Genomic DNA, 11,102 nt, shown 5'->3' with positions numbered 1-11,102 from the left:
TTAGTGATGGTTATCTGGCATGTCAGCTTGGAGCAGACATTCATGGCATGCATGTTGCCCCTTGTGCATAAATATATCTGGAACCAGGAAGCTCATCTGGCGGAAACCCTTGTCTCAGCAGCTAGCCCTGGTTAAATTTCATTTGGAGTTATAAAAAAATGAAGGCATTTGAGCTCATTCATCACAATCTCTGTGGCTTTAGGAGGCTTTGAGAAACTATTGAGAATAAAGAGCTTAATAATTCCAGCCTCCTTAATGATATCGTCTGGAAAGTACGGCAATAAGAAAGGAAAGTCACAAAAATGAATGAGAAATAGTGAAGTGGTAACGGAGGAGTTGTCAGCCGGTGAGGCGTAGCTGCCGCAAAAGCGTTAAGAAATTTATCTGAAGCGGGTGCGTCAGATAAATCAAGACCCATAAAAAGCGAAACGTCGCGGCTGGCCTGCCTGCCTTTCTTTTCAGGGTGAAGCCCCTAAAAGGGAAATAAAAAGAACTCATTTGGTTACTTACGTTCAATTCTAAGCTAATGATTTCAGGGAGCCGAATAGAGGTGGAGGAGGGGCTGGAACAGAGTCACGGGTCTGCTTTGAGGATATGCTAACGCGTGAATTTATGTGTCTATTACAGCAGAGCGTCTTCTGAAAGAATAAAGTGCCTTTCTCTTCCCCCGGCTGCCGCTGATTAGCACCGATGGAGTAAATATTTTGACACTGAACGTGATGGTGGTGGTGTTGGTTGAAAGCCACCGTGGAACGGAATCCGGGGAGATGATTAGAGGGGGTGTCAGGAAGGACGCACTGGGGTTTGGGCTCAGGGTGCAGGAACCGAAGCGTCGGGCGCTGCTGGCCCCACCTCCATGGGGAAGAGAGGCTGCAAACGCCTTTCTATAACAGTCATGTGCCGGCGTAGGGAGAGTGAAAGGAAACCTGGACTGGTTTGCTAGGCTAATATTCATCCTTCTCTGCATTCTGTTCTTCTAACCTTTACCCATTGCACCATGTAACCAAAGGGAAGGGAGTGGCTGCCCTGAAGGACCTCTGCCCTCTGATCCCTGCTTTGTCCTGGTCGGCAGAGGCTCGACAGGGGGCGCTGCAGTTAATTGTGTGGCCTCAGGTGCTTGGTCCCAGCAGAGGCAGGCGCAGGTGCATCCCTGCTTAGTTCGCATCAAGGGCCCCAGGCTGGGTGCTGGGCTTCTGTCTCAGTTTCCTGATTACAGCTCTGTTGGCTTCTGCCACTGACCTTTGAACTGTGCGTCTTAGGCTATGGCTGGCCGTGGGGCTGCAGCAACCACTGTGGTCACAGAATTGTCACTCCCATGGTATTGTTTCACTTAATATGGCCAATAACTTTGGGTGATGCTAATGTGAGTCCATTTGACCATGGAGGAGATTTACTAAAGATTCAGACCATAAGTGGCAGAGACAAAATTGCAAACTCTGGTTGGTTTGGTTTTAGCACCATCTTTCAATAGGATAGTATACTCAATCTCCCAGTCCTTGGAAGGGTCTCTTTCAACTGGAAAGATCTCTGCCCTGGGGTCCTGGAACAATTTCTATTTGCAGATGTTTGCGACTACCACTCATTCTCCACATCAGGCTTCTTTGGGTACAGCCTCTGACAAAACTAGACCTCTGGGCCTTGCTTCTTGAATTGTGGGCAGCCTTAACTGCAGCTCAGGAACAGCTGAGAGGCCTGGCTGAATCCTCAAGGTTTGTGCTGCCAGCACAGCAAGTCCTGGGGGCAGGAACTGGTTACCTAATCCACCCTGGCCCACACACACCTTGGGAGGTCCTGCACGTAAGGCTCTGGAGGTGCACATGAATATGGGTTATGTCTGGGAAACAGGCTACTGGTGGTCTAATAGTAGCGTAAGCCCTGGGCATGTGACTGACATTAACAAGAACACTGCACCTCTCCCCCGGGGCTGCCACTTACTAGCTGTGAGACTTTGGCAAGTAACTCAATCTCTCTTAGCCTAATTTTGAACTCTACAAAATGGGGAGAATGAAACTACCTATCTCAGTTGGTAAAAGTATAAATTTTGAGGATCTAATAAATGATTTTCAGAAAAGTGAGCCAGAAAAAGCTTATGATCAATCATAATAGCACATTTATATTATAAAATATTGTTTGTTGTGTTATATAAAATTTTAACAGCAATTTTGTTGCAATTCATAAGTTTATGTATCATCCATGTAGTATTGCAGATGCAATTAAAGCCTCTAACCCATTGATTTTAAGGGAGGGAGGTGATCCTGGGTAATCAAAGTGGTTCTGACTGATCATTTAGGAAGTTGTAAAAGCAGGGCTGAGGTGTTTTCAAAAGCTCCTCATGTATCATTATCTCTAGTACATCTTACATATAATAAAATATATTTTTTCCTTTTTTTTTTTTAAGAGACAGAGTCTCACTTTATTGCCCTCAGTAGAGTGCTGTGGTGAGACAGCTCACAGCAACCTCCAGTTTCTGGGCTTAGGTGATTCTCTTGCCTCAGCCTCCCCAGTAGCTGGGACTACAGGTGCCTGCCACAATACCCAGCTATTTTTGTTGTTGTTGTTGTTGTTGCAGTTTGGCCGGGGCCGGGTTTGAACCCACCACCCTCTGTATATGGGGCTGGTGCCTACTCACTGAGCCACAGGTGCTGCCCAATAAAATAAAATATTTTTTAAAGGAACAAGTCCCTACCTCAAAGGGTGGTTATGAGAATTGAATGAAATGATCTAGTGTTTATGAGTCTTAGCACAGTGGTGAGCATAATTCCAGCACTCCATAAACGCTAGTTATGGGATTATAATTAATTAATAATTTATTCAACTCTATTCATTGAGCTCCTAACTTCCAGACACTGTTTTAGACATAAAGATGTAGTGGGTTGGGGGGAACAGACAAAATTCTTGCTCTCATAGATCTTACGTTTGTAAAGTAATGATAGTTTTTATATAAATTATTGTGGAAGGCATGTGTCTTGCATATATTATATCACACACTACAGTATTATTGTTCTGCCACCTTTTCTCCCTAAAGCACCAGCAGTTTTTGAAGATACCTGATCTGTGTCTAAGTCAATGGTTCTCAACATGGTAATTGTGCTCCTAGGACATTTCACAATAAATACGGAGACCTTTTGGGTTGTCACAACTGCAAGATGCTTTTGTCATCTGGTAGGTAGAGGCCAGAGATGCTATGAAACATTTTACCATGCACAGGCCCCTCTGCCCCCACCAGCAGCCAATTGAGTGACCCAAAATGTCACTAGTGCCCATGCTGAGAAATCCTGATCTACGATTATATTTGCATCTTTATCTTCTTTAGACCTTTTTCTTTTTTTTTCTTTAGACTTTTAAATCCTTGTTGCTACAAGGATGTGCAACAGACGAAACTTCTTATTTACTTGTTTTTATAAGTGATCTCATCTTACACTGGGCTTCTTTTTCCTGTTAATGAGTAAAAAAAAAAACCCTGAAATTATCTACTTGAAGATAATCTTGTGTCCTCTGGTTTACAATTCTCTTTCAGCTTGACTGCTAACCTGTGGAGGATATTTAGTGTATCCAGTGCAATGAGTTATATCACATTAGATATTTATTATGTTCTTAGGTGCTGTCGCGAGGACATTCATGTGTTAATTAATTCTCCAGTTACCTTAAGAGGTAGGAATTATTATCAGTACCATTTCATAGATGAAGGCACCAAACTAGGTTTCAGAGAAGTTTAAGTAACCTGTCCAAAGCCACCTATGGAACAAGGTGATTTGACTCCATGCTCTGTTTTTTTTTTTTTTTAAGAGATGGGTCTGGCACTTGCTCAGGCTGGTCTGGAACTCCTGAGCTCAAGGAATCCACTGCCTCAAACTCCCAGAGTGCTAGGATTACAGGTGTGAGCCGCTGCACCTGGCTGAGTCTATGTTCTTGATCACTGCCCCACACATGCCTCTCAACATCCCAGGCACAGAGGATATAAAGATGACAAGGGGTCTGTGTCAGTTCAGGTCTTCTGGGAAGCAGGTGTACCAAAGATGGATTGGAGGAGATGCTTGTGAAGGACAAAGGGAAGAGGTTGCAGGAGAAGGTGGCGGGGGGGCGATCTTCAGAATGAGGCAGGTCTGACACCACTGGAGGGGGAATGGAAGAAGGATGATTGGGTAATCAGAGCCTGCTCCTGGAGCGCAGTCAGAGGGCGTCTTGGTCTGGCTGATGGGGAGGAGCTAGCTAGAGGAGACCCACCTTGGGCAGGAGTGGCTCTGCTGTGGTATCCCCTGCTCGAAGCAGCCTGGGGAGATTGTGCCTCTGTGGTGGGACCTGAAGGACCCATGTTGCTCCTGGCCACAGGTCTGTCTGGAAGGGAGGCCTGGGCAGCATTTCCTATGGCTGCCACAGACTCGTCTTGCCCAGTTCACAGCCTGTTTAACTCATCCACTGTAGCGTTTTTGGTAGGATGTTATGAAAACCCAAAGGTGGAGTATCCAGTGGAGCGTCCTGGATAGAAATGATTTCCTGATCAGGTGAGCAGGTTGTATAGTGAATAAAGGGGCCCTCCTGGGGATTGACATGCAGCCTTCCCCCTCTCCCATCAGGCTGTGGGCTTTGCTGTTTGGCCTCAGAGAGGCGTCTTTTTCTGATTCAGCCACTCAAAGGGTCATCTTTTTCAACCTTGCACAGAGGTAGCATGAGATTTCTGGGGGAGAGAACATATCAGTCTTCAAAGAGCAGTGGGGGTCAGCTGGGGCAGAGGGGACTGGGAGTGAGGATGAGGCTTCCCCAGTAAGGAGCTTGAGGTGGTGGATAAGCCTGGAGATGTAGGTGTGGGTGGGACAGGGAGAGTCCACTAGTCCACTGGGCTAGAGGTTGGGCCCTGCTGGAGGCCAGTGGGAAGTCCCTCATTTCTTAGGTTTTAGGTGGGGGAGAGACAGGACATAGTTATTTTATGTTGCTAGTCATTTTTGGATATTATAATATTGAGTCTTGTTCAAATTTGACTGTTAGTCTCACAATCTCTGTAATACTCTTGTCTTCTTCAGTCCCTAGCCCCATTGTGCTTTAGCTGGAGGTACTTGGAGTAGGGATGGGGGTGTCCTTTTCTGGTCCTTCTTCCTCCAGCCCCCATCCCTGCCTCTGTCTCCCCTTACCTCACTAGTTTTCTACTTACATAGCTTGATTGGCCAGTTGGCTTGATTGCCTCTTGATATGTCCTGGGCAAGGGGGAACCGGGAGGCCCCTGATTATGTTGACTGTGACTTTAAAAGGTGGAGCTTTGAGAGTGCGGTGGTCTCTGTGTCTTCTTTTCAGGCACAAGGAAAGTTCCTAGTACTTTGGGTAGGAAAGCAATGGGAGTGGCGGGTAAGGGGGAGTCTGACTGCAGGTTCGCTCAGGAGTGGGCGTGGCATCAGGGTTTCAGGTCAGAAGTCAGTCACCTCTTAGGGTCATGTGAGGAGCAACCCAGCCACTTCATTCCTCTGCTCACCACCGATGGTGAATGTGTGTACAAGGCATCCAGGTGGTGTGCAAAGGGACTTGTTGCAATTCATCTCTCCCCCAAAATAACAGATAACGGGATCCAACATTTACATAGCTATTCTCAGTGTGTAAAAAGATTCTTTTCTGTAGAATATTTTTACAGAATTCTTTTCCTGACTTGAAAGTCATAATGTGCCTTTGAAGTAGGTGGGTTATGACCACATCAGTGTCAAAGGACATTGGAGAGTTGAGGGCTTGCTGAGGATCCCATAGCCAGGTGAGGGCACAGTCGAGGAGTTAACCCAAGACTTCTGACTTCCCCTCCTCTTCCCACCTTCCTGACTCGAGTCTGATCTCCCCAACACATCACCTCTCTCACGTCACCCAGATGACAGCAACTGCCTAAAAGCATTTCAGGGCATTGTCACTGGCATGTCAAAAACTCCAAGGCCAGATGTGACTTCCATATTAATGATGAAACCGTGTTGTGTAAGACTGCACAACCTCAAAAGAAGTTTCATTCTTGGAGCTGAAATGAAGCTTAATTCTGTGTCCTTGTTAGGAAACGTTTTTTCTGGAGTCCACAGATATTTGGAGGAAGCCCTTTTACTCTTTAAGGGAAAATCCTGTTTTCAGGTGCTCATTTGTGGTCCCAGAGAGATAAGTGAGGCAGCTGCAGCCGTCATTTTAGTCTAATCGTTAAAGCAGGACTCAGGGCGTTCCACAGGGCGATAGATGCTATAATCTCAGGGCATTACTAATTCCTTGGGTATCCAATTAATTCAAATTAGGATGACTTAATTAACTGGCACACTCAGTTCGGGTCCAGGTTGCTCCCTCTGTGGAAGGAGACAGGGGCAGGCTGAGGCACCTTCCCTCCTGGCTGCCCTGGCCCCCACGGATGGCATGTGGACTGAGCCACAGGGCCAAGGGTGGGGAGACATGAGGGAGGGGTGCAAGGGGGTGCAGAACCTGCTGACTTTTTTTTTTTCTTTTTTAAACCAGGGATTATTAGCCGAGAAAATGCAGAAGATCTCTTGGAGAACATGACTGAGGGAGCATTTCTGGTCCGGGTCAGTGAGAAAATCTGGGGTTACACCCTCTCCTACCGCCTGCAGAAAGGGTTCAAGCACTTTCTTGTGGATGCCTCTGGAGATTTTTACAGCTTCCTGGGAGTGGACCCCAATCGCCATGCTACACTCACAGATCTCATTGATTTCCACAAGGTATCACTCTAAGGGGTACTAATTTGGGGATGGAACTGGTAGAAACTTGAGCTGAAGAGAGAGCCAGAACAAGCAAAGCCAGGCAGCAAGGCTGTAGGCACCAAGCGATGGGGCTGGAGGGGCTCAGAGAAATAGAGCATCAGGACAGAAGAGGCAAGAGGTTGTCTAGACCAGGCCCTGGAGCCCATGTCCTTTTCTCTGGCTCATCCTCTGGGGCCACACGTGTGCACCTAAGTCTGGTCCCCAGGCCTCTTTTCATCTTAAGTACCTGAGGGCTCCCTCCTTCAGCACTAGGGTTTGGCTGATCAGCCCTGTCTCCAAGCCCAGATCTCACACTACAACTCATTCCCAAGACTGTCCCTTTTGTGAACTTCAAGCCAGGCTTCTGAGAACTGACTGAACTGAAAGATTTTGGGAGGCAGAAGTGGCCGCTCCTGGGTCCAACACCTTCCTGAGCTGTGCAGGTGTACAAAGGTTCACAGAATAATTTGACCATTTCTCTGGGCTTTTACTCTAACAGGAACTCTTGTAGTTGTATTGCTTTCCCCTCCTCTGTTCCTGAATGTCTCCAGGGCTCTAAGGATAGTGCTTAACTTGACCTTAGGAATAAGGCACTTAGAAAATCACCCCTTCACAATACCTGGGCACTAAGTAGAAAGTACTTCCCAGAAAATTGGACCAAGCAAAATCAAGGTAGTTTTCTACTTGTGTATCCTTCTAACAACCGGAGGAAAGAGAGGGGGGATGCGTGGGTATTGGCCCCTTCGGGGTGTCAAGCACTGAGCCTGTTGCTCTGTTGTTCATGCTCTTATTTAATCTGTCCAGTAGCTTTGTGAGGGAGCCATCTTAGCCCTATTTCACAAGTTGGGGAACCAAGGCTGTTTTCCTGGCTGGTACCAGCTAGGACCAGGAGCTGAGTTTCTTGCTGTCTGTCTCTAAAGTGTGTGCTTTCCCCACCAAACCACATTGTTTTGCTTTCCCTGTACCATGTAAGCTGCCTTAGCTGTGATAAGCTACTTGTTCTCGGACATGTTTCAAGCAAAGGGTAAGCGTCCATCTTTCAGGACAGGTTCTTAAATAGAAAGGCCAGACCAAATGTTTTTGAAGGTCTTTTTCTCTTCCAAATCTAAACTTGTGAGACTGACAATTTCTTCTCTAACATTTTTCTTTACCGATATATCTATGCCCGTCTGGAGATCTGGCGGCCAGTTTTTATAAATTAAAAATTTAATGGCACAATGAATTCATGGTTACATTTTAAGAAAAAAAATCAAACAAAATACAAAATGAGAGACTCCTTTATTCCAAATCCCCATTTCCATTGTCCACCGTGAAGTATCAATCTGCCAGGGGTCTATCTAAGTATTTCCTGGGCAGGAACATAAAAACCTATGTGCATAAGGAAATACATAGTTTTGTTATTTTTCACATAATTTGCATATGGACAAGTTGGCTTTTTATATGCTAAATAAATCATGGAATGTAGTTTTAAAAAGCCTGGTCCCTGGGATCAAGATGCTGAGTTTGAAATCCCAACTTCATTACTGTGTGTGACTTTGGGCAACAACTCAGACTTTTGTGCCTCAGTTTCCTCCTTGGTGAGATGGTTTCATAATAGCGCCCCCCTCTTTAGGCCCCTGTGAGGTTTCAATGAGAAATCACTATTTACAGTGATGGAAAAATATACTTCACACTCAGAAATTATCAGGACATGTTGGCTATTATTCACATATGTCTCTGAGATATTTTCATGTCAATTCATGTATTAATCCTTGTGAATGCCCCACGGTGTTCCGTGGTATGGATGTATACATGTAGTACAGTCTAATTACCCATTCTCCTCTTGACAGCCGCTTATCTGGCTTCCAGTTTTTCATGATCACAAACAATGCTGCACAGACTTCCCGTATCTGTCACTATGGATGCATCCGTCACTAGGATGGGTCCCTCACACTGGGATTGCCAGAGAGGAGAATAAGCACATTTTAATTAGAAAAGATCTGCCAGATCGCCCTTCAAAATTCAGACTCCTGCCAAAACTATATGAGGCTGTTCCCCCAGACTGCTGCCAACATTGGGACCTCTTAGTCATTTCCTATTTTCCTATGAGATGGACAGACCCTGAATCTCACTGTGGTTTAGCTTGCCTTTCTCTGACAGCCGCTGATGCTGAGGATATTTTCATATGTTTAATGGCCACTCAGATTTAATCTGCCGTCAATCATCCATTCATATCCTCTGTTCATTTTTCTATTAAGATGTCTCTTTCTTATTGATGTGGCATTTCTTTCAATAACTAAATTGTTCTTCAGTTATGTCTGTTCTGTTGTTCAGTTCTTCTACTGAAATTTTTTTACATTTTAATTTAAATGGTTAAGCTTTTCATACTGAGATTCTTTCTTTCTTTCTTTGCTTTTTTTTTGGTTGAGGTAGGGTCTCACTATGTCACCCTTGGTAGACTGCTGTAGCGTCACAGCTCACAGCAACTGCAAACTCTTGGGCTTAAGCCATTCTCTTGCCTCAGCCTCCCAAGTAGCTGGGACTACAGGCCCCCACCACATCGCCCAGCTGTTTATTCTGTTGCAATTGTCATTGTTGATTTTAGCAGGCCCAGGCTAGATTTGAACCCAGTGTATGTGGCTGGTGCCCTACCCACTATGGGCACCAAGCCATATCCAGGTTCTTTAGTTTCTTTTTTTTTTGTAATGGCTCATTCTTGTTTAATAGATAGCTTATCTTATTCCATGGAAGGGATTAATACACATCTCTCAAAGGCTTCTTTTCTTTGTTTTATAGACTTGATTTTTTTCTTGGGGATCATTTCTACTGCCGAGTTTGGCATCTTTCTTTGGTGGCTATGATTTTCCTTAAATGTTTGTGAAGTTTGGGCTAGAGTTGATCTTCTATTTTAAAATTTCATGTTTGTCCATGAGTAGATAAGAGTTTCTGTTTCCTAAATCCAGTTTCTTTATGCTGTAGAGATTGGCGTTGACAGTGGGTGTTTTGTCTTTTAGGTTTAGGAGTGTTTGAACTTTTCGGATCTCTTTGGACTCCCAAGAAATTGTGTGCTTCTCCTTATTTCCCGACCTGCTTGAGGGAAACACCTCTGATGCAAACACCTGTCTGGAGTTCCCCAACCTGTCCCCAACTTGTCCTAGCCCCTGCCCCACACTGACCCCTCTGACAAGCCCATCCTGTATGTCCCTTGTTTTTTCAAGGATTATTTCACTTAATCATTTTCACTTTGCTGATGGTATTTCTTCTTAGTTTCCATAATTTTATGGATTTATTTCTTTTTAAAGGCAGATTTTATCCTGTTAATTCTAGAAATTGGAATGCAAGAGAGGCAGACACATTTTTTTGTTGTTGTTTATTTGTCTTAAATCGGCTTCTCTCGGGTAGACGTTTATTTCCCTTTCTTGATTATAAGTGAATTTTCCTTTTCTTCTCCTTTTAGGAGGAAATTATCACTGTTTCAGGGGGAGAGTTGCTGCAGGAACCCTGTGGACAGAGGGACAGCCCACCAGACTACCATCTGTTGTTTGAATGATTTCTTCTTCTTATCAGTTGGATTTCTCTGGGCATCCTCTTTTTGAACTCAGCATAAAAACTTCCCAGCTCAAATCCTTGTGGACTTCTGGAAGATCCATCACTGTTGAAAGGAACAAGTCGACTAGTGTGTCTCAAGGGATATGAAATGTTTGGCATATGGGCTGCTGCTCTCATCCTGATGCTCAGTACATAAATTGCTAATAGCTGATGCAACTCTTTCAGAAGAGTTTAGCTATGACCTCAGAAGAAAAGCCTATTTTCCATGGCTACCCTCAACTGAGCTCCTAGACTGCGTGAGTTTTAGAAATCCAAAATAATTCTGGTGCCGAACCCTGAATTAAAAATGGTTAAACCTTGGTAGACATTCGATAAATGTTTGTTGAATGAATGTACTTCTTCTAAAAGTTTTCCAACAGCAAATCAGTAATAGTTTCTAGTAAGGTATTTCCTACTTATCACCTTTTTATGTTTTTTTTTTTTTTAAAGAGACAGAGTCTCACTATGTCGCCCTCAGTAGAGTGCTGTGGCATCATAGTTTACAGCAACCTCCAACCCCTGGGCTTAAGTGATTCTCTTGCCTTAGCCTCCCGAGTAGCTGGGACTACAGGCACCTGCTAGAATGCCTAGCTATTTTTTTGTTGCAGTTTGGTGGGGGCCGGGTTCGAACCCGCCACCCTTGGTATATGGGGCTGGTGCCCTACCCACTGAGCCACAGGTACTGCCCGCTACTTGTCACTTTTTATAAAATCACATAAATAATAGAAGAGAGATTATAAAAGCTTTCTATGGCAGACATAGATGATGCATCTTTCATAATATTCCTTCTTACCACCATACATGTTATTATTGGACTTACTTAAGTTTCCTGAG

At 44.7% G+C, this 11,102-nt stretch overlaps 1 protein-coding gene across 1 annotated transcript in view; it reads left to right on the top strand.

Annotated features, from left to right (window-relative positions):
• Positions 1-10,594, top strand: part of SH2D4B (SH2 domain containing 4B) — a 52,622-nt gene extending 42,028 nt beyond the window's left edge. The window contains exons 4-5 of the mRNA XM_023509475.1: positions 6,460-6,680; positions 10,138-10,594. Coding sequence (XP_023365243.1) covers positions 6,460-6,680; positions 10,138-10,230 — 314 coding nt within the window. The 3' untranslated portion in view covers positions 10,231-10,594. The remainder of the gene's footprint in view (positions 1-6,459; positions 6,681-10,137) is intronic.
• The last annotated feature ends 508 nt before the right edge of the window (positions 10,595-11,102 follow it).

This window comes from Otolemur garnettii, unplaced genomic scaffold (assembly GCF_000181295.1).
Source record: "Otolemur garnettii isolate 467f Iridium unplaced genomic scaffold, OtoGar3 scaffold00008, whole genome shotgun sequence".
In the NCBI taxonomy this organism is placed as follows: Eukaryota; Metazoa; Chordata; class Mammalia; order Primates; family Galagidae; genus Otolemur; species Otolemur garnettii.
This window is presented reverse-complemented; position numbering and strand designations above follow the sequence as displayed.